General features: G+C 37.6%; 1 protein-coding gene and 2 pseudogenes across 2 annotated transcripts in view; 2 read left to right on the top strand and 1 right to left on the bottom strand.

Moving 5' to 3' along the window:
- Positions 1–389: 389 nt before the first annotated feature.
- LOC123847106 (large ribosomal subunit protein uL22-like) lies at positions 390–1,244 on the bottom strand (annotated as a pseudogene).
- Positions 1,245–5,100: 3,856 nt separating this feature from the next.
- The window catches only part of PCGF6 (polycomb group ring finger 6), a 33,916-nt gene continuing 15,137 nt past the window's right edge, over positions 5,101–23,879 (top strand). The window contains exons 1-8 of one of the 2 annotated variants that reach the window (XM_064595231.1): positions 5,101–5,698; positions 6,488–6,587; positions 6,676–6,772; positions 7,525–7,580; positions 7,681–7,740; positions 8,622–8,730; positions 13,736–13,763; positions 21,935–22,033. In XM_064595231.1, coding sequence (XP_064451301.1) covers positions 5,342–5,698; positions 6,488–6,587; positions 6,676–6,772; positions 7,525–7,580; positions 7,681–7,740; positions 8,622–8,730; positions 13,736–13,763; positions 21,935–22,033 — 906 coding nt within the window. In that variant the 5' untranslated portion in view covers positions 5,101–5,341. The remainder of the gene's footprint in view (positions 5,699–6,487; positions 6,588–6,675; positions 6,773–7,524; positions 7,581–7,680; positions 7,741–8,621; positions 8,731–13,735; positions 13,764–21,934; positions 22,034–23,879) is intronic. The other variant, XM_045878743.3, reaches the window with a different exon arrangement.
- On the top strand, positions 8,737–13,724 carry LOC129045909 (small ribosomal subunit protein eS12-like; annotated as a pseudogene).

Here is a 23,879-nt window from a genome sequence, read left to right as displayed (position 1 = left end):
TTTTTAAGATTTTATTTATTTATTTGACAGAGACACAGCAAGAGAGGGAATACAAGCAGGCAGTGGGAGAGAGAGAAGCAGACCTCCTGCCAAGCAGGAAGCCAGAAGTGGGGCTCGAACCCAGGAACCTGGGATCATGACGTGAGCCGAAGGCAGATGCTCAACAACTGAGCCACCCAGGTGCCTCTTTTTTTTATTTTTTAAGGACAGGAGGGGGCTATCTAACATTCCTTGCACATGATGATGATGGGCACCAGACATGTATCTGGGGATTCATGAAAGCATATCAGAAAAACTGTGCTTTATCTTATGTAGTCTCTTTCTTGGGTCCAGTGTCGTTTTACATGAAGGCTTATTATTATTATTCAGGAATTATTCCTATTATAGAATTTTTATGACCTCTTTTTTTAACTTCCAAGTCTTTGAACATAATTTTTGAAAAGAAAAAACAATGCAATCATTTTTCATAACCATAATGTTCTATTTTCATGTTTGCTAATGTACTCTCGCTTTTTTTCAGCTATTACATTTAAGTCTGTGATCCATTTAAGCTAATTTTTGTAGATGGTAAGAGGTAGAGGCCCAACTTCATTCTTTTGCATGTGGATATCCAGCTATCCCAGCACCATTTGTTGAAATTCTTTTTTTTTTTAATTTATTTTTTTTATTTGCATTTATTCTGCAGAATTTACTCCCGGGCCATGTTTTTGTTTCTTCAGTTTCTTCTGGGATATCTTTTTCTTCTGTGCAACCTCCTCTTCTGGTTCAGGAACAATCTGCTCTTTTTCAGTAAGGATCATCTCAGTGTGGCAGGGAGAGCTCATGTATGGGTTAATCCGACCATGACCCCTGTACATTCTCTGCCACATCTTGGGGGCTTTGTTCACCTGGATGTGCTCAATGACCAGAGAATCAACATCTAAACCCTAAGTTCTGCATTACTCCCTGCATTTTTAAGCATGTGCAGTAAAAGTCTTCTTGGGCCACCGACCCTGTGTCCAGCCCCACTGTTTGGCCTGGGCACACCTACCAACTCCACCATTGTAGCGACGGAATGGCACACACTGCTTCTGTAAAGTGACGCCTTTCAGATACTTGGTGGCTTTTCGGATATACATACCCTTGATGGCCTGGGCAGTTTCACGTGTGCTCTTAAAGTGAACACGAAGGTTTGAACCTCTTGATTTACATGATTTCGTAGGGTTTTCTGGGTCAAGCAAATAGTGAACCATTTTCAGAGGTCACCTCAGGCCGCTTAGGGGAAGAGCCATTTGTTGAAATTCTTGCCCCTTTAGATGTTCTGGGAACTTTGTGAAAAACCAATTGACTACAAATATGAGGGTTTATTTCTGCACTCTCAATTCTATTCTGTTTGATCTGTATGTCTATCATTATGCTAGTACCACAGGGTTTTGATTACTGTAGCTTTGTAGTAAGTTCCAAAATTGGGATGTGTGTGTCCTCCAACTTCATTCTTCTCTTTCAAGATGATTTTGGCTATCACTGGTCAATTTTTTGTAGCAACAACAAAAAAATGAGTTTATTCATCCATTGCCTTTAATCAGATTTAGTATTGTTCTTACGAACCTCTATAATGGAATTCTAAGAAGGCTGTTTTGGAATGGGGTATTTGGGAAAACACTTTAATTTGGGAAAGGTACCATGGTGCTTAAAACCTTTGGAGTCTGACTTGTTTCAGAGGAATCTAAAGTTTGATTTTCTTTCACAAATACAATTTGTTGTATAACATCAGAACACATGATTTGTAGGACTTGAGCAGCAGTACAGAATTTTAGGTCATTAGCCATGTGATCCTTGAAATCAAAACAAAGCTTTGAGTTTCAGGAACCCTCATGGTAGCAAATCAACACAAGAAATAGGTGTAAATAATATCTTCAATTCAAGTCCTGACCTTGATTGGAGTCTGTATTTTAGGTCAGAATTGTATCAGTAATTATTTATATAACATAGGCATTTGATGATTTGAAACTTTTAATAATACTTTTTGAAATGAATATTGATACCATAAAGTCCTTTTTTGGTTTTGTTGTTGTTGTTGTTTACTTTTTTTTATTTAAGTAATCTTTTCACCCAACATGGAGTTCAAACTCACAACCCTGAGATCAAGAGTCACATGCTCTTCTGACTGAGCCAGACAGGTGCCTCAGCCCTTCAGTTTTTAATCTGCTTTTAAAAATTAAAGTCTTTGGTGAATTATTTCCTTACAAACAAAGACTACCAGGAAATCACTCCAAATCCCAAGGAACATTTATGGATTTCTTGATTCCCCAACCAGTCCCACAATAATGATCATAGATCTGCTTTAAAAATTTCATACCCAGGGGTGCCTGGGTGGCTCAGTCGTTAAGCGTCTGCCTTCGGCTCGGGTCATGATCCCAGGGTCCTGGGATCGAGCCCCACATCGGGCTCCCTGCTCCGCGGGAAGCCTGCTTCTCCCTCTCCCACTCCCCCTGCTTGTGTTCCCACTTTCTCTGTGTCTTTGTCAAATAAATAAATAAAATCTTCAAAAAAAATTTCATACCTAGAGACTCACTATCCTTCACAATCAACCAACCTCTGCCATCTCCTAGTGAATTAATGTGTGAAACTTTCATAACAGTTTTTAGATATGATTTTCTTTTTTTCTTTTTTTTCTAAGTAGGCTCCACACCAAATGTGGGGCTCAAATTCATAACTCCAAGAACAAGAGTCACATGCTCCACCAGTTGAACTAGCCAGACACCCCTAGATATGATTTTCTGTTTGAAATGGCAAAGTACCACCTCCCCCAAAAAACCCAACTCCATAGCATCTCTCTTGGTCTAATGATCATACAGGAAATATAATTACTGTTTGTGTTAGGTCCACTTTTGCTGTTTTACATTTATACCATTTTAACAAGTTAGCATCCAGGGTAAGAGTGAAGTTCTAGGTCAATCTAGAGCATGATTCAATTCTGATGCTTTGTCAAAATGTAAAGGTCCCTGATAAGTGCCAAAATATAACTTTAATGTGGAAACACACTTGGATCACAATGGAGATATAAGAAATTCTCATTTTATGAAATAGATACATTCTGGAAGTCCTCGCATATTGTAAATATCACATGATTAAGCCATTTACCATATAGATTAGTTGGTCTACCTAGAAACATAACCAGTAGGACATATATATTTATTAAGAGATTTATTACAAGGAATTGCTTTACACAATTTTGGGGGCTTGCTAGGCAGGTCTGAAACCTGTAGGGCAAGCCAACATGCTGGAAACTCCTGGGAAGGATTAATGCTGCAGTCCTCAGGAAGAATTTCTCTTCCAGGGGAATTTCAGTTTTACCTCTAAGGCCTTTCAACTGATGGGCTAAGGTCTGTTCAGATTATATAGGATAATATCTTTTACTTAAATTCAACTGATTGCATATGTTAATTACATCTACAAATACCTTCACAGCAATACCTAGGTAAGTAAGTTTTTGAATCACTGGGCAGTATAGCCAAGCCAAGATGACACATAAAACTACCTTCCATACCATAGAACTGACAAAGCCTGCAGATATTTCTGTTTACCAAATAAACTGACACCACCTCATGGCAATAATAAAAATTCATAATTCCTCAGCTTGCCAGCTTTGAAAATATACAATTCTTGATTGTATTTTTTAAAATTTGGGGATTCTCAATATTTTACATTATCACATACATAAAGTAAAACTTTATTAATAATATTTTCACATCATACTACAAAATTTTATAATTAAAGCTCATGGCACAAGTAATTCTTTTTCGTCAGGTAGCTCTTACAATGCTGAAAGGTTAGAAGCTATGCCTTTATCTAATATAATCAGGTGGAGCCCAGTGGGAGAGTATCTCAGGTGTCTATGTATGTCTGTCTCTTTCAATATCTCTCTCTTCAATGTCCTCTTTCAATATCCTGGTCTAGTTCCCCTCCTTTGAGGCTCTATACTCCCCCATGTAGGAGGAGACATTTCCTTCCTTCCACTTTTTGGATCTTGCAAACTTCAGTGTCTTAAGCTTGACCAGACTTTGGGGACTGCAGAGGGAAAGGTAGAGTCTAGTCCAGGAGGAATGGGGGCACATTAAATCTTGTTCAGTTTTCCCCAGACAATCACAGTGACTTGATTTCCTCACCATTCCCTAAGAAGTAGGTACACCACTCCCAAATTAGCATTAATTTTACTCATTGACAACACAGTCTCTTTCAGATACGATTTTTCCCCCCAGCATTATTTCGTTAAGGAGCTTTTGACTCCTTTCTGAATCCAGCTTGCAAGCATCATGACATTAGCTGGCACTATGTTAGTCAGCAAGAATAAAGTAAGCCAACTCCAAATATCTTTTCTAAAAAAATTGGGGGTGGGGGTGGGAGTGCGTAATAGGTCTCAGTTCCTGCTACAGTAGACCTTCGATAAATGTTTGTTGAATTAAATATAATGGGCTTTCCTCTGTGTGGTGGGGACTCATGGATGGTCTTCGAATGGCGATTAAATTTCCATCCTGTGGCAATACAAGATTTAATTCCTCCAAACAAACTTAACATATTTCAACAAGAGACGTCATACTTCCTAAGGGAAATAATCATGAATGAAAGAAACACACAATCGCTACTCAAATTTAAATCATTATTGTTCATAATACAACATCATTTTAACACCTATTTCAATGCTCTGCCCATCAACTGATGCAGACAGAATACTGCTGTCTGGAACGGTACCAATTTTCTCATTTTTAAAAGGGAGTGAAGAGGGGTGCCGGGTTGGCTCAGTCGGTAGAGCCTGCGACTCTTGATCTCAGGTTTGTAAGATCAAGCCCCACGTTGGGTACAGAGATTACTTTACAAAATAAAATCTTAAAAAAGAATAAATAGGGGCGACTGGGTGGCTCAGTCGTTAAGCGTCTGCCTTCGGCTCAGGTCATTATCCCAGGGTCCTGGGATCGAGCCCCAAATCGGACTCCATGCTCCACGGGAAGCCTGCTTCTCCCTCTTCCATTCCCCTTCCTTGTGTTCCCTCTCTCGCTGTGTCTCTCTCTGTCAAATAAATAAATAAAATCTTTAAAAATAGATAAATAAATAAAACAAAAGGGAGTAAATTTTCCAAAGCAAAAATTGGGTGAGCTTCTTCTACATACGACCCGCAAGCCCCGCCCTATATGCAGAGCGGCTCAGTGCACGCCCGCCCAGGTTTAGGTGAGGGGCAGTGAACCACATTTCCCAGCGGGCCCTGCAGGTTGCCGCGCCTGCGCACTGGCAGCGTAGGCAGGTAGGCAGAACTCCCGCGCTATCCAGCCGCGGGGTCTCGCCTCCACCGGTCTCTGGCCGCGGCATGGAGAGGGTCTCGGTGGCCACCGGGAGCGCGGGCGCCGCCAAGGCCGAGGGAGCTGCAGCCATGCCGCCCCCCCCTGCGGTCTCCCCGCCTGCTCTCACCCCGGCACCCGCAGCGGATGAGGAGGGCCCGCCGCCTTTGCCCGAGGCGGGGGCTCCAGGCTGCTCGGGCTCCCGGCCCCCAGAGTTGGAGCCCGAGCGCAGCCTGGGCCGCATGAGGGGCCGCTTCGAGGACGAGGACGACGAGTTGGAAGAGGATGAGGAGCTGGAGGAGGAAGAGGAGGAGGAGGAGGAAGAGATGAGCCACTTCTCGCTGAGGCTGGAGGGGGGTCGGCCGGACTCAGAGGACGAGGAGGAGGTATTTATAGCCGGTGCCGGACCACGCCGGGCCGGAGGGGCCTGAGTGAGGGACGAAGCCAGCCCTCCCCAGGAAGGGCCCGGCCGCGTCCCCAGCTCGCCGCTGCAGCTTTTGGCACTCGCGTCGACCTCCACCCCTCTCTCTCAACCTGCCTAGGCATGTGGCGCGGACTGGTCCGCGCCCGGTTCCCTGCCGACTCTTTTTGTGAGCTTCCTGCCGATCACTTAGGCTCTTCAGGTCCGCCTCGATTATTTTGTGAATAATTACTAAATTATGCCAGGCGGGTAGGCGCCAAGGGTACAGTGCTCCTGCCTTCCAAGAGCTTACAGTCGGACAGGGAAACAGTCCATTTTTACAGGGTGTTCGGAGGATGGTAAACCCTTCCCTATCTCATCAGTCTCTAATTGGGAAGGTTATTTGTTCCCTTTTTTAATGTGGTAGTGCATACTTTATCAAGTTGGTAACACCTAGCCAGTCAGAATTGATATATTAAACATAAACACCAGTATCTCTGGCAAGTTTGCCCATTTTGTAAGTAATTCATAAAGTAAGATGCCCCTCATAGGGCAATATACAATATATCCAAAAGAATGAGATCTTTTTGAAACATTGGTGTATATTGTGTTATTGTAACTTTGAGCAGGATTTTGAAGGGTTGGAGGTACTGTAACATGTTTCCATGTTGCAAAGTAAGTTACACATTGTTCATAATGAAATGTGGGGATTATGGTTTAAGAATTTGAGAAGGCAAGGACTTGTATTTTAAAACTATTTCCATTGCATTTTCAGCGCCTGATTAATCTCTCTGAGCTGACACCATACATCTTGTGTTCCATTTGCAAAGGTTACTTAATAGATGCAACTACCATTACAGAATGTCTTCATACGTGTAAGCATATAGTTCACATTTCAAACTAATACATTCAATTTTTGAAATGTCTCTAAAGCATCCTAATTTAAACTTTTTTTCCCAACAGTTTGTAAAAGCTGCATTGTAAGACATTTTTACTATAGCAACAGATGTCCAAAATGCAACATAGTAGTACATCAGACACAACCTCTTTATAACATAAGGTAAGAGAAATATATAAGTAAAATTTGTATTTTAAATACACTTTCTCTGAAAGCTTCTAGTTGTGTAGTTGGAAATAAACTCTTGACCTATTTCAAAAAGGGAACTACATATTCTCTAAAATACATATAGAACACTTACTGTGTACCAGGCACTGTGATATCTGCTGGAGACAAAAAAAATAAAAAAGCACAGGCCTCTCTTTTTGAGGATTTTAATTCCATCACTCAAGTTAATGAGACTAGTTTAGCCTTGTCATTTTGGGGTACTTTTTAAAAGTAATGCCTGAAATAACTGGCCTCTTTAGAAAAACCCGTGTATCATAGGTCATTGTGTTTTTTTATTTTTATTTTTTTTTTAATTTTCAGTTCATACTCCGTTTCCTAAGGGAAGAAAAATACTAAAAGTGGATTGCTTTCATTTGTTCAGCAAATACTATAACATTTCTATCCCTTTATAGAAGAATGCTTTGTAGATGATGCATAGAAGTTCAAAATACAGTCTCTGCAAGCAAATAAGACCAGTACACATGGAACAATTGAGCAAACCATTCAAGAGTCTATGATTATTTATAATTAATTACTTCAGGTTATCTCAGGTGAGAGCCAGTGCTACCTAAAAATAATTCACCTCTGAAAAAGGAGATATCCACTCCCAAGAGAAAACAGTTGCAAAGAGCATCATTCACTCTCACTCTGTACCAAAATGCATTTTGCTGAATTCTGAGTTATTCTCCATCCTTTCCTTTTATTAGGTTGGACCGACAATTACAAGACATAGTGTACAAATTAGTGATCAATCTAGAGGAAAGTAAGTTTGTTTTATTACATAGTTATGAATCCCAGAATCTCTGCTGACTCTATTAGTTACATTTTAAGTGTAATTTAGTCTGTGTTTTATCATTTTTTAGGAGAAAAAAAGCAAATGCATGATTTCTATAAAGAAAGAGGTCTAGAAGTACCTAAACCTGGTAAGTTTGGGTGTATATCATAATGTATTTATAGATTAAAGAATACTAACTTAATAAAATTTAATCCCTTTGAGGTTGTTTTTGGTGATAGTTGGTTATTTTATGATCAAAGAGAAAGATTATGAAGGTAAAGATGTAGTATAATCCAATTTAATTATTTATAAAAATGAAAGAGTATAGACTCTGGAGCTAGACTGTCTGAGTTTGACCCTAGCTCTGCCACTTTACTTTCTGTGTGACTTTGGCAAATTACTCCAATGTCTCAATTTCCTCATCTGTAAAGTAGGGATAATGACAGCACTTCATAAAATTGTAGTAAGGATACATTGAGTAATACAAAGCACTTAAAACAGTGCCTGGAACATAGTAACTGTTCAGATAGTTTTTGTGATGATGGTAGTGTCACAGTATAGAAGTTAGATAAATTTCTGTTTAAATCCTGATTCTTCCACTTACTACATATTGCCTAATCTCACTTAAACAGTAATCTCAGTTTCTTTACAGTTTTAACTGTTAAAAAAAAAAAAGAGTAGCAGTATACTTATGGGATTATAACAAGGATTAAACAAGAATGCGCATGTGCAATGCTGAGTATGAGCCCTGAACCCTGGCACACAGTAGTGCTTATTAAAGATTACCTGTATCTGTTGTGTTATGATGAGCTCTCTCTGTGGCCCTGATAAACCAGCCACATATGTCTGCCTTCCATTGTGGACTGGTCCCCAGGTGAAATTTCAGTGGCTTTGACAGATTAATGTTATTAAAGAAAGGAAGATTGAGGGCTTTATGATCTTTTAAATAGTCAACATAGTTATCATATGTGTGGTTATTTTTCAAAGATCTCAATTCATGAAATTTTTTTTTCTTTGGCTATTAAATAGCTGTTCCTCAGCCAGTCCCTTCGAGCAAAGGAAGATCTAAGAAAGTCTTAGAGTCAGTGTTTCGTATTCCACCTGAACTTGATATGTCTTTATTACTAGAGTTCATTGGGTGAGTACCCTAAACCTCTGCCTCTTAACCTTAAAATAAAGAATTTGTTAAGTCCCAACAGTTACGAAATCATCCTGAACTCAGGCAAAATCAAGTTTTTCTGATATTCTTTTAAAAATGAATCATGAAATATTTAAGATTTTAAAAAAGGTCTAAAGAAATAGTACTACAACTGCCTGTATTGCCATCATCTGGCTTAAGAAACAACCCATGCTAGTATATGGCGGGAGCCCTTCGGCTTCCTCTTCCTGTTCACCACCCCCCCTTTTCTTAGAGGTTAATAACCACTCTCCTAAAAGTAATGATCGCCATCCCAATGATTTTTAAAATATGTTTATCTCATGTATCAATGCTTAAGTAATATGTAGAATTGCTTTTGTCCATTAAAAACTTTATATGGTATCACTGTGTCTTACAACTTTTTTTTTTTTTAATACAACTGCTTTTTTCACTCAGCATTCTGTGATTCATCCATATGGAAATGTGTAGCTGTAGTTCATTCATTTTCACCATTGCCTGGTATTCCCTCAAAATCAACATGCCATAATTTATCTTTTCTTGTACTGTTGAACATTTAGCTTGTTTCCAATTTTTGCTATTATAAACAATGTCGCTTTAAATATTTGTGTACATATCTCATGTATATCTCATATATACATAAATATTTGTCTACATATCTCATATATCTCGTATATATATACAAGATAGTTCTCTAAGAGTATAGATTTGCTGAGTCTTAGCATATGTTTGTTTTTAACTTTACTTGGTTTTGCCAAACTGTTTTCTAAAGTAGATGGATATCTTTCTAATTCATATAAATTGCTTCTTTCAAACATTGTATGTAGCATATGGTGTACTCCATTATATTGCAACATTGTTAAACACTATCATGATCACAGAGTTGGCATGCATCAAACTGCAGTTTTCAGAATACTTAAATAGTTTGCAGAATAAACTAAAATGCCTTTTTTGGAAAATATAGACTTTCCATTTTATGTCACTGATGACTACTTTACTTTTTAGCTATTTCCTCCTTATAATTTTTGGTTGCCTATGTCACTTATTAGTGTCTAGCTTGTGCTATGTTGTATTTATCTCTTTATGTAGTCACCCTATGTTCTCAGCTGATATTAAGGACCCCTAAGAGGCCAGAAACCGTTTCTCATGCCTACACAGATCCCATGTAGTAGTGCTTGATAATGAAATAAAAATCCCTTTGGAGGAATGAACAGAAACTAGGTAATACCAAACTTTAAACCAGCAATTTCTGATAATAAAGAATATGTTCCAATCTAAATGTCCAAAAGGGACCTGGTTAAATAATGGTGTATAGCACATGAGTACGTGCTAATGTGATAGCATATGTGCTAATGTGGAACAATCTCCGAAGTAAGAATACATTGTACGTTCTCGTTTATTTATTTATATTAAAGAGAGTGGTAGAAAATATGTGCGTAGACACGTTTTACATGCCCAGACCATTCCTTAAAGGACATAGAAGAGGATTTTAATGGCCATTAGTTGCCTCTAGGAAAGGACAGCTGGAGTCTGTGAGTCCACGATGGGAAAAGGTCTTACTTTTCATTGCATTTGAATTTTGACCATGTACCTTGGTTTTTAATAAGTCTATTTAATTAAAATTTGAAAATGGAAAGGAATTTATATTTCTAAAAAATATTTTGGGGAAATGTGACATTTCCTACAATGTACAGCAAGAACTGATGATCAGGGTTTTTTTATACATTTTTTGAAAAGTGGCAGGGATGCAAAGATAACAAATATGTGATGGGTATGCCACCGTTACCTCTTCCTTTGCCCACTGCAGAAATCAATAATTAATCATAGCAGGCTTTCCTAATGAGTGAGACTTGACCATGGTACTCAAGGCAGTCATTACCACTTACCAAACTTACTACATTATCAGTACATTCCCTGCTATAGACAAAAGAGCCCTCATGTTCTTTCCCTGCTGCCAGTTGCCAGGAGGCTGAGGCTCAGGTGGACTTGGTTCGGCTTCACCCAAAACCCACCGCCATGGCCAAGGAAGGCATTGCTGCTGGAGGTGTAATGGACATTAATACTGCTTTACAAGAGGTGCTGAAGACTGCCCTCCTCCATGCTGGCCTAGCACATGGAGTTTGCAAAGCTGCCAAAACCTTAGATAAGCACCAAGCCCATCTTTGTGTGCTTGCATCCAACTGTGATGAGCCTATGTATGTCAAGTTGATGGAGGCCCTTTATGCTGAACACCAAATCAACCTAATTAAGGTTGATGACAGCAAGAAACTAGGGGAGTGGGTGGGCCTCTATAAAATTGACAGAGAGGGAAAACCCCGTAAGTGGTTGGTTGCAATTGTGTGGTGGTTAAGGACTATAACAAAGAGTCTCAGGCCAAGGATGTCATTGAGGAATACTTCAAATGCAAGAAATAAACAACAACAACAAAACTTTGTTCTTGTTCTAAAAAAAGAAAAAAAGAGCCCTCACTTGGAATAAGGGATCTAGAATTAAATCCTAGCTTCTCTATTATCTAGTTTTGTGGACATTGACAAATTGCTTTTTGTTTTTTCACACGATGTTTATTAAGGTCCTGCTATATGTACCAGCATAGCATTCTGCTAGTTGTTGATCATACAGTTTGAATAAGTAGGCCACGGCCTTTGCCCCTCATGGAACTTTTAGTTTTAACTTCTCAGAGCTTCAGCTTCCCTATCTGTAAAAAGAAAGAATTGAGCCTTTTATGTGGATGATTATGATGAGTAGTTGAACTCATAATATAGCTTTTTATCTGTTGTCAACTAGTTGAGGGGAAGAAAGCTTCCAGGGTGGCAAGGAGTCCTTTTGAAAGAAAGCTTCCAGAGGCAAAGAATCCGTTTGAAGTCACCAGTTCCCAGAGTTCACTACATGGAAGAGCTTTTATATTACCACAGAAGTCAGGCTCCTGAGGGTAGCCTGTAGGCAGCTCTTTCATGGCAGGACAAATATCAGAGGAGTTTTAACCTGAGGCAAGTACAAAAGCAAATTTGGTCCAGCTTTTGAGCCCACTTAAGTTGGAGGAGCAAGAAAACTGAGGTAGGTTCAGCCTGTGAACAGTGATTTTTCAACCATTGGAATATGAAGTTAGATTTCCCCCCTAAATTGGGTATGTGTGTTTGGTGATCTTTAGATATTCTTGTACTTCTCCTTTTTGTTCTTCAGTTTCTGTGTGTAAAGTAGAAGATGATAAAAAGAAATAACTTCAGACAAGCAGTATAGTGTGTACAGAAAGCATAGACTTTGAAGAGTCTCAGTAAGTCAAGGTATATAACCTTTGGGATGTAGCTGAACTTCTCTCATCATCAGTTTCTGTATTGCTGAATTGGGGATTATAATAGCAACTAACAGGGTTGTCCTAAGTACCAATTTATGGTATTCCTACCATGTCTAAACTATTAGCAATATATGAGTATTGAAATAATGCAGGGTCATTCAAAAATAAAAGTTAAGTAGTCTGTGGTGCTGTAATTTGTACATGTGCTAGTGAGGAAAATGGACTCACATGACTTAAGTGTGATACAGCAAAAATTTCATGCAGTCTTAAGCTCAGTAGCATTTAGTGAACCATGGAGGTAATATCCAACTGTATGCTGTATTAATCCAACTAGAGTATTATGTTCAACTCTGGGCACTACGTTTTAAGAGAGATCTTGGTAAGCCGAGGTGTAACCAGAATAGTAAAAGGTTTGAAAAACCATATCATACGTGGTAAGGGAAGGAACAAAAATAATCTGAAAAAGAGAAAACAGTCATAAGCCCCTTAATTCATTTCAAATCTTTAGAGGGTTATCGTATGAAAGAAAGATTGGGTCTAGTTCACAAGAGTACCGAAAGGCAAAACTAGGACTAGTGGGTGTAAGTTACAGGGAGAAACATATTTGCTTCAGTGCAAGCAAGCAATTCTAACAAAGTTGCCCACAAATGGAATGAATTGACTTGTCAAATAAGAAGCCGTCTATCTCTTTAGGTGCCTAAGCAGAAGCCAAATGACCATACATCATGGATTCTATAGAGATAATTCTTGTAACACATAGGGTATTTTATTTTACAACTCTAAGCTTATATATCTTAGGTTCCTATTATGTCCATATATATAACATTTATGTTAATACATTAATATTATTTATAATATAGCTTATATGTTATATTTTAATATATTTCTCTTTGTATTATAAGAATATTCTGTAGATGATGCAATTGTTATCTGGCCTACTCTTCACAACATGATAAGGAAGAAAGAATGTGGGTTTTGATGCTAGGTACACCTGAGTTTGAAGCTTTATCACTTAATAGCTCTATCACTTAATAGACCTTAAGCAAGTTATTAAACCTCTCTGAGCTTAATTTTCCTCATCTATATAAGGGGAATATTAATACCTGATATGCAGGGCTATTATGAGGACTGAATGAAAAACATGCATCCTGTGTGAAGACCTAATATAATGCCTGGTACATAGTAGATGCCCAACAAAAATTAGTGCCCCTTGTCTCCTCATGACATAAACATAATTGATTTAATCAAGAAATCTCTTTGTACTTCAAGGTGAAGGGCAAACTGAGTAAGTCATGTCCATTATGCTATAAGTAAAACAACAGGAAATCTAGCAGCCTTCTTGTAAGAAATCTATCTTGTAAGGGTTACTGTAAAGAAAAAAAACCATTAATTATGATAGAAGTTTTACTTTAAATTGGAAAATGTTAGAATGCTACATGTGGGGGAAATCTAAATATTACGGATCTACTTCTAACTCCTGGAAGTATACAAAGTAAAGTAGTGGCTGACACTGCCTTTGCCTTACCAATAGGTGGCAGAAATGCCAACTACATTATTTATTTCGTAAAGGGCTAGGTGATGGTGTTTTAAAATTAAATTGATGTTCCTCAAATATTTATATTCATGTTATTTTTCTGTGTTATATGATTTAACGTATAGTTTAAAATGTTGATTAATTTTGCTTTCATTTTTCAGTGCTAATGAAGGCACGGGACATTTTAAGGTATTTTATTTTTATTTACTTCACAGGAGGACCCTGTAGTACACAATTAAAGAGTCAGATTAGCAGTCATGTGGAGATTGTTTTCAATTACGTAGAGTTTTGTAAATAAAAGTAGAAATGTGAAGTACATTCAGTAATGCTCTCATAATAAGTTTATGAGAAAAGAGTTATTAAGAAGGGATTTGTTATTAATTCAGGACAGAGGTCTAAGGAAACAAGTGAGAAATTTTTAAAACTCTAAAACCAAATACTGCGATAATTTGGTGACTTCAAAAAAATATTTCAAAACATTTTTTGCATAGTTTGGCATTCAGAGTTAAATATGAGCTTAAATTTTTATTTGCATGTAACATTTTGGGCTCAAGGTAAACCTGCCCTAACTTGCGGCTTCAGTCATTTACTGAAATTTTAGAGGTAAGAATGAAGTCCTTTGTTAATGTACCTAAGTTAAGAGTTGCCTTAAAGGCTCTATTATCACAGGTCCCATTGTACACAGTGTTGCTCCTATAGTATGAGTCATTAAGGAAGAGGTAACTTCTTTTTTTTTTGAAAAGGTAACTTTTTAAAAAGGGCTAAATCAGGCCTTATAGTTACTTGGGACTGTAAATATACAGGAAATAGCTGACTTTGATCTGTTTAGATTTTTAGTGACTTTTTCAAAGTCTGTACTAATACTTGGGTGGATTATACCTGGTTGGGTATACTGTTTCATGAGTATATTGGCTTAGAGACATGAATTGAAGCATAGGAATAGATGGGTACTTCTGTGGATGAAGTATGTTGTAGATGTTTCCCAGAGATCAGTGTGATGGAGGGAATGCAGTGTTAAGTTCGGTAACTTTGAATTTCTTCTAAGTTGTAAAATACCAGATTTATGGGGATTAGGGAGTTCTTTCCTAGTAGTATGGTGGCTGGGAAAGTGGCATATGAGTTTCTGTATGGGACAAGTACAGTGTCATATGCTCCTAGAGTTTGCCGAAGATGTTTGTCCAATGACCTGTAGTAGCCACACAAACCAACAGAGTATAAAAACTTCATGAAGAAAGAACTAGACATTAAGTTGAAATATTAGCCTGTTGCTTCCACAAACGCACATATGGACCTAGAATATTTATGTAGTTCCAATTGTCACACATTAGAAAAATAGGATGACAATACCACCTGTGAAGTATTCTTACCAAAACAAATGTGCAGCTGATCACACTCCTAGATTTAATTACTAATTTACAAGAAATTCAGGGGACAAAGGAACATGTTAAATGACACCTTAGGAATATAATAAGCCAAATCTAGACAGTGGAAAGCTACAGCACAAACAATTGTGTTTCTCCAGAATAAAAGGGAGGGGTGAAGAGGAAACATAGATAGAACATATTAATTAAAAGAGACTCAGAGGACGTAACTAACTACAATGTATGGAGTTTATTTGGATTTGATTTGAAAAATAAACATTTATGAGAGAATAACCCCCAACTGAAACAACCCAAATATCACATCAACTGGTAAATGGATAAACACAATATGATATAGCCACACAGTGGAGTATTATTTGGCAGTAAAAGGGAGTGTGTACTGATAAATGCTACAACATGGATGAATTTTGAAAATACTATGTTAAATGAAAGAAACCAGGCACCAAAAGACCACATAATGTGTGATTCCATTTATGTGAAATGTCTAGAGCAGAGAAATTCATAGAAGCAGAAAATACTATATAGATTGGTGGTTGCCAGAGTCCCGGGAGAGAGGGGGAAATTGGGAGTGACTGCTAATTGGTGTGGGGTTTCTTTTTGGGTGATGAAGATGTTCTGAAATTAGATAATGGTGATGAGTTGCACAACCCTGTTTAAATAAACTAAAAATCTTTGAATTGTATACTTTAAAATGGTGAATTTAATGATACATGAATTATATCCCAATAAAGGTGTTGAATTTTTAAAAAGTAACTAAGCCAAGATCCAATGGGAACTTTGAATAAAAATATTGTTTGTAATATATTTAGTGTATATATTTTGAAAGTACAAAAATACATCTGGTAAAAATAATACATGTAAAAATTAGAATTCGAATTCATAGTTTGAGTTCATATTTGGTTATTATATTTTTTCTCACAAAATCTTTGTTTTATTTTTATTCTCTCTTTAATGACAGCCCTAAAAACAATAAAATCATTTCCTGCTGGGTAAGAAAATTGAGACAATTGGTGAAATTTGAACATTTACTAGAAATTTTCTGATATTAAGGAATTTTAAAGTATGATAATGGCATCATGTTTTTAAAAAGATCTCTTATCTTTTAGGGATACCTACTGAAGTGTTTACAAATGAAATATGTCTGGGGTTTGCTCCAAAACAAATCTGGGAATGGGGGCCACGAAGTAGTTACAGTGGGAAATGGGTGTGGTATATTTAAAACAAAATTGGCCTTGAGTTGATAAAGCTAGGTGATAGGCATATAGGAGTTTGATTTATACTGTTCTGTAGTTTTGAGACATTAAGTTTTCAGTTTTAATTGATGATACAGGTGTTAATTTGAAGGCCTTATACCTGTGAGAGATGATGAACCTCTTTCAGAAACATGATCCTGTTAATCCTGCATTTTGTGACTATTTTTACTTTGCTAAAACTGTCTTATACTTCCTTAGTTAATAGATTGGCAATCTTACTGTTTTTCTTTTTATTCTGTGATTTTAACGGAGTTCTAGTTATAGCTTTTGGTATTATAGCTCAGTATTCTCTGCTACTTAAAAAGCTGTTTTTATATCTTTTTTTGTTGTTGTTGTTAAAGATTTTATTTATTTATTTGACAGAGAGAGACACAGCGAGAGAGGGAACACAAGCAAGGAGAGTGGGAGGGGGAGAAGTAGGCTTCCCGCCGAGCAGGGAGCCCGATGCGGGGCTTGATCCCAGGACCCTGGGATCATGACCTGAGCTGAAGGCAGACGCTTAACAACTGAGCCACCCAGGCGCCCCTGTTTTTATATCTTATCTTTGAGTTTAAGTATGTCCGTCTAGATGATGCCTGGTTGTTAAACTTTTTACCGTGTAGACCTGTAACATGAAAGTCATAAACCCTTTTTGCTACATTCAATTTCACAGTGTTTCACTAGGCAGTAATAAAGTCCAGATAATTTTTCCCAGGAGTCATTTTTTTTTTTAAACTTTAATTACAAAAAAAAAAAGTTTTTTTTGTTTTTTTTTGTTTTTTTTAAGAGAGAAAGAGCCCATGTGGGCAAGGGGGAAAGGGTAGAGGGAGAATCCTAAGCAGGCCCCACACGAGCTCAATCTCCTGACCGTGAGATCATGATCCGAGCCAAAATCAAGTTGGATGCTTAAACTGACTGAGCCACCCAGGCACCTCATTAATTATGAAAATTTTTAAACATAGTGAAAAGTAGAACCTCCCTGTGTCCATCACCCAGCTTTACCAATTAACTAATGGCCAATTTAATTTCTTCTATACCTCTGTCCACTTCCCTTCTAGTATTATTCTGAAATAAATCCCCAGCATTTTGCCACTTCATTTGTAAATATTTCAGTATTCTTAAAAGATGAGTCTCTTTTTTTTAATGACCATGTATCATACCAAAAAAAAAAAAAAGTTACAAAAGTGTCAGTGTCATGAAAGATAGTAAAGTGGCAGAGCTATTCTAGATTAAAGGAGATTACAGAAACATGACAACAAAATGCATTGTGTGAGCCTTCATGACATAAAACAATTTTTAAAGGATATAAGTAGGACAGTTTATAAAAGAATTTGTACTATTTAGGTAATTGTATTAATGTTAAATTGCTTAAATATTCTGTATATTTCCTGTTAATTATATTGTATATTAGAAAATCCCTTTATTCTGAGAAGATAACTGCTAATATGTTTAGGGGTAAAATATCTGTCTGCAAATCTCATGTGGTCCAACAAACCATTAGCATGCACATATACACACATACATATAAATTAGAAGAGATAAAGTGAATATAGCAATATATTAACAGTTTGTAAACTAGGTGAAAGCTGTCTGGGTCTTCCTGGTACTATCTTACAACTTTGTAAGTTAGTCATTTTTCAAAAGGTTGGGGATGGTAAATGAAAAAGAAATTAATGATTTCTTACTGTCAAATATCTACTCAGTGTTCAGATTTTTAATTGTCTCAATCATAGTGGGTGTTTTCTCTCTCTCCCTTTTTTCTTTAACACTTTAAATCAGGATCCAGATAAAGTTCACACATTGTGATTGGTTGATATATCTTTAAGTCTGTGGTTTTCCTTTTCTTTTTTCTTTCAACTCATTGTTGATGAAACTGAGTCATTTGTCCTATAGTTTTCTACAGATTGGGTTTTAATGTTGCATTGCCATAGTATAATTTAGCATGTATTTCTGTCTTCTGTGTTTCCCATAAACTGGTAGTTAAGTCTGAGTGTTGATAAGACAGGTTTGATTTGAGGGGAGCAAGACTATTTCATAGGTGGTGGTGTTTCTTTCCATCTAGAGGCACATAATGTCTGGTTGTCTGGGCCTCTTTATAATGTTAGCAGCCAGTGGTGCTCAGTGGCTAAGCGCATTAACTTAGTAGGGTTTGGAAAACGATGTTATCATTCCTTCTTCTTTTTTTTTTTTTTTTTTTAAGATTTTATTTTTAAGTAATCTCTACACCCAATGTGGGGCTTGAACTTACAACCCCAAGATCAAGAGTCGCATGCTCCACCAACAGAGCCAGCCAGGCGCCCCTATCATTCTTTCTCTTATTAGTTGAAATACTTCTATAAAGAGAAACTTCTCTTTGTCTGTTTGGTTAACCAGTGGTAGTTTATATAGGAAAAGCAGGATAAATGCTTGATTCTTTCCCTTCACTTACCAAGTTCAAAGTAATGAGTTGGTTCATTAGCATACTCCAGTCATGACCAAATAGGTTTTGTTGTTTTTGTTTTTACTTTAATATGAACTCATGAATTTAAACATATTTGTGATTTAAACCCATTTCTTCGAGCCCTGCATCAGGCTCCCTGCTCAGCGGGGAGCCTGCTTCTCCCTCTCCTCCTGGCTCACGCTCTCTGTCGCTATCTCTGGCTCTTTCTCTCTCAAATAAATAAAAAAATCTTTAAAAAAATTACTTCTAAAAAAATAAATAAGCCCATTTCAGTTATTTTCTTTATTGATGTTCAAATTGTCCTTCATAGGTATCATAGTCTGTGATATTTTCTTGCTATCCGATATGACAAGATGTTCCATGCTCAACTTGTACATTTTTTGTCCCCCAGACATGGAATTAGTCCTTTCTCCAAGGTGTCCTAGTTCCTTTTGGTAGTTTTTAAAAATCAAAATCTGGCTACCAAAGGTTCATCTAGCTACTGGGTTCATAACTGTTTCTAGGCCTCTTCAGTTGACAGAGATAGGAATTTTTTCAAGGTAAAATGTAATTATGAGTTGATAGCATCTTTTTAAAAGCTCTTTTTAGTGAGGGGCACCTGGGTGGCTCAGTCGTTAAGCGTCTGCCTTTGGCTCAGGTCATGATCCCAGGGTCCTGGGATCGAGCCCCGCATCAGTCTCCCTGCTCTGCAGGAAACCTGCTTCTCCCTCTTCGACTCCCCCTGCTTGTGTTCCCTCTCTCACTGTGTCTCTCTCTGTCAAATAAATAAATAAATAAAATCTTTAAAAAAAAAAAAAAAAAAAAACTCTTTTTAGTGGTATGCATTATCTAAAGCAAGAAAATAACCAAATGTCTTATAAATCTCCCTACAGATCTTAAACTAGCTTATTCAGCTTTCTTATCAAATTGACCTTTTGTGTTACAGATGGCAGGGAAGACTGCTGTGTTTAATTTCAAAAAAGTGTAATTCTGTGGATTTCTTTTTTCCTATTTATTTGCAGATGGTAGGTGGCTATTAGGTGTAGCAGAAAAAATGAGTTGACTGTAGGTAAGAACTGGTTTTTGAGCTTTAAATGAAAAAACAAAACAACCAAAAAACAAATTGTTTTCTTAAAAACTGGATGTGAATTATAGGGGGGGAAATCCAGTTAACTTGTGAACCTGGGGCATGAGGACTAGGGTTAGCCACCCTAGCTTTGAAAGCCAAGACCAGTTTTTTTCTTTCAGGTATTGGCACATGTCCTAATTCTGTTCTGGATGATCTAAACAGTACAGTATTTATAACTTTAGCTAAGTTGGATTAATTTTAACAAACACCTGGGGTAAGGTGCTCACCAAGAATTTAGAAATAAGGGAGATTGGACTGTCCTCTGCTGGTATACCTGAGGTAAGCCCAGGAAATTCACCTTCAGAAATGCGCTGGTTGCCAGACAGTCATAGCTAGATGATTCAGAATAGCAGCTTCTTAAGGCACTTACTGGGATTCTCATGCTCGTCAGTCATTGCCTCCTACAGTGAGGTATTTTCTTGGGGTCTGTACCTGTGGGACGGCTGTACCTCCTCCTCAGTGAGAATACCTTAGCTTTGTGAGGTGAATCCTGTACCTACCTTAAAAGAATATGAAACTTTGCCATTTTTGTCTAGGTTATATCAGTATCCCATGGTGACTGTTAAGCCCTCTATAAGAGTCCAGTTCTTTCACATTGAGAGTAAAATGGTCACAATACGCCAGTAGTAACTATGTGCCAGGATTAATAGGTATCTACGTACATTAACTCACTTTCCTCTTGATAAACCTATGAGGTGTAAGAGGTGCTATTATCTCTTTTACAAATGAGGACAGAAAGGTTCAGCAACTTGCCTAAAGACTTATAGCTAGAAAATGGCAGAACCCCAGGACCTATAGCCAAGCAGTCTGTTTCTGGAGTACCTGCACTTAACACTTAGGCTACCTGCTACACTGTGGTAATAAGAGATAGCTTTATTGTAAGGAAAGATCTTAAGAAAACAAACTACAGGTAGGAAAGCTGAGCACTGTTACATGGAACAAGTCTAGGTCCTCTGGTAGTCATTCTGGGCTTCTCTTTCAGGGTTGAAAAACACTGCTCATGTTTTCCTAAAAGGTACCCTTTTAGTTCTGATTACCTCAGCTTTTCATTTGTATTAGAGAGTAGCCTCCTTAAAATTGCCTCAGAGACAAGAGTAGCTGGCTAAGTGTTAGTTTCTGCTTTAAAACCCCGAGGCCTCTCCACCTATCACCTTAGACCATTGGATCAGATTCCAGCCACATTTGTCTGGATGTTAATCTTTTTATTTTTCCACTTAAAAAGGAAAACTCTTTATTACGGAAAATTTTGCACTCATACAGAAGTAGATAGAGTAGAATGCCTGTGTACACAACTCAGCTTCAGTAATTATAAACTGATGGCCAATCTCATTTCATCTATATCTTCACCACTTCTCATAATTTTAAAGCAAATCCCAGACTATGTATCATTTTTATCAGTAAGTAAATTTATTTCTAAAAGATAAGGACTTTTTACAAACATAATAATGATACCACAGTTTTAAAAATGAATGGTAATTCCTTAATCAAATAGCACATGCTATTTAAATTTCCTAGATTATCTCATGAAAATTGTTCTATAAGCTTGTTTAAATCAGGACCCAAATAAGATCCATACATTGTAATTGGTTGACATATCTCTTATTTATATTCCTTACTAGAAGTTCGTCCTCCATCTTGTTCTTTTTTTTTCCTTGCAGTTTTTTTGTTGAAGAAACTAGATTATTTTAGACATAATTTAGTCTTAGGTATTCTTTCTCTGTCAATAAATTTTACTCTAAGTTTTATTTTTGGTGAGGTATTAAAATAAACCAGTAAGCCTTTCTATTAAAAAGTTATTGATGTGGGGCGCCTGGATGGCTCAGTCGTTGGGCGTCTGCCTTCGGCTCGGGTCATGATCCCAGGGTCCTGGGATCGGGCCCCGCATTGGGCTCCCTGCTCCACGGGAAGCCTGCTTCTCCCTCTCCCACTCCCCCTGCTTGTGTTCCCTCTTTCGCTGTGTCTCTCTCTGTCAAATAAATAAAATCTTTAAAAAAAAAAAAAGTTATTGATGTGCTTTTCAGAGAGGGCAAGCTAAGCAAAAATTCTTTTTTTTTTCCTTGATAGGTAAATTAACTCAAAGTTCATAGTAGTTTTTTTTCATAAGTCTGTTGAACATCTTTGCTGTAAAATTTGCTTTTTGACTTACATGTTTTATGCATATTTGTTCTGAAAATATTTATTTATGTTTATTTATGTAGCCCTTGGAGAAGAAGTTTGTCCGGGTTTCAGGAGAAGCAACTATTGGGCATGTAGAAAAATTTCTCAGAAGAAAAATGGGTCTTGATCCAGCTTGTCAGGTAGAGTACATGTGTGTAAAAGGACAGATGAAGTTGTGAGATCACCTTTAGCATTTTGAAGAAAGAACTGTCTCAGGATTTTATGGCGTGACTTTTGTTTTATGATATGTAGATATTGTAAATGTTCATTAAATATTGGTACACAGTGGTTCCAGCCCCACTTGAATCACATTTGACTTACTGTCTGCTTCTCGCTGCCACTGATGACCACCAAGTGTCAAAGAAGAGCTGAAGACATGAGCCTCAGTTCCCCTCTTTGGTTTTAAAAATGAATGGTAATTCCTTAATCAAATAGGCACATGCTATTTAAATTTCCTAGTAGCGTAGCATAGTGGCATAACAAATTATCTCTTATCCATCCACTTCTTTTCAGAGGACATCTTTGCATTTATAACAAGCTGACTCCAAGACACCTAGAAAAGTGAAATAGCTATCTAGTATGAGCCCTGTTCGTTTTTGTTTTTTTTAAGATTTTATTTATTTATTTGACAGAGACAGCAAGAGAGGGAACACAAGCAAGGGGAGTGGGAGAGGGAGAAGCAGGCTCCCTGTTGAGCAGGGAGCCCGATGTAGGGCTCGATCCCAGGACCCTGAGATCATGACCTGAGCCGAAGGCAGACGCTTAATGACTGAGCCACCCAGTGCCCCACCCTATTTGGTTTTTGAGCATTGGAAAATATCTCCCATTCTAGCTGTGTAATTTGTTCTTGTTATAAGGTGGAAACTCAAACCTCATGTATTGTTGAACATAACATAGAATGTGAGCCATTAACAATGCACATCTATATAGTTTTCCTTTTTTATTACTTAAATTTTAAAGGGGTTTTTGTTATTCTCCATCATGTGTAAAATGTCATAAAATAATTTTTATTTAAAACACCTATTTGCTGTTAATTTAACTGATATTTAAAGCTGGCTGAAAGTTTGGTAGTGTTTTTAGTACTGGTATTTGTAGGTACTAAATAAATGTCTAATCCAGAGAAATGTAACTTCTCTTACTGAGTATGACATAATGCTGGCTGTATCTCATGACAACTAAAGACTGGAATGACTTACCTGTAACTTTGTAGCCATAGCTTACTTGAGGTTATTCCTCCTCTTTTGGTTAGAAATAGGTAGCTGCTTAGAGACCTCTGGACAAAGAATTGTGAGTGATCCCGTAACAGTCTATTATTTCTAAAAACAGAAGTCAGAAGACTTGCACCTGATTATATAGAATAACTAAGAAGTGCAACCCAAGAGGGCTTACTTAGGATATAGGTTATTTCCTCTGTGGCTAGATACTGATCAGAACACAATTAGCATTTATAAGTTTTACATTGGTGTTTTAAGAAATGTGGTTGTGGGGCACCTGGGTGGCTTAGTCAGTTGAGTGTCTGACTCTTGATTTTGGCCCAGGTCACTATCTCAGGGTCGTGAAATGGAGCCCCACGTTGGGCTCCCTGCTTAGCGGGGAGCCTGCTTCTCCCTCTGCCTGCCACTCCCCCTGCTTGTGCTCTCTCTGTCTCTCTCTGTGTCAGATAAATAAATAAATAAATAAATAAATAAATAAATAAATAAAAATTTTTTAAAAAGATTCTCTCTCCCTCTCCTGCCCCTCCCCTCCACCCCTCTCTAAATAAAAGAAAAAAAGGGCACCTGGGTGGCTTAGTCAGTTAAGTGCCTTCGGCTCAGGGCTTGGGTCTCGGGTCGTGATCTGGGTCCTGGGATCAAGCCCTGCAGGGAGCCTGCTTCTCCCTCTCCCACTCCCCCTGCTTGTGTTCCCTCTCTCACTGTGTCTCTCTCTGTCAAGTAAATAAATAAAAAATCTTTTAAAAAAATAAACATTTAAAAAAAGAAGAAAAAG

This window comes from Mirounga angustirostris, unplaced genomic scaffold (assembly GCF_029215605.1).
Source record: "Mirounga angustirostris isolate CCGP_5_RB_7025 unplaced genomic scaffold, mMirAng1.0.hap1 SCAF_6, whole genome shotgun sequence".
NCBI classification, from domain to species: Eukaryota; Metazoa; Chordata; class Mammalia; order Carnivora; family Phocidae; genus Mirounga; species Mirounga angustirostris.
This window is presented reverse-complemented; position numbering and strand designations above follow the sequence as displayed.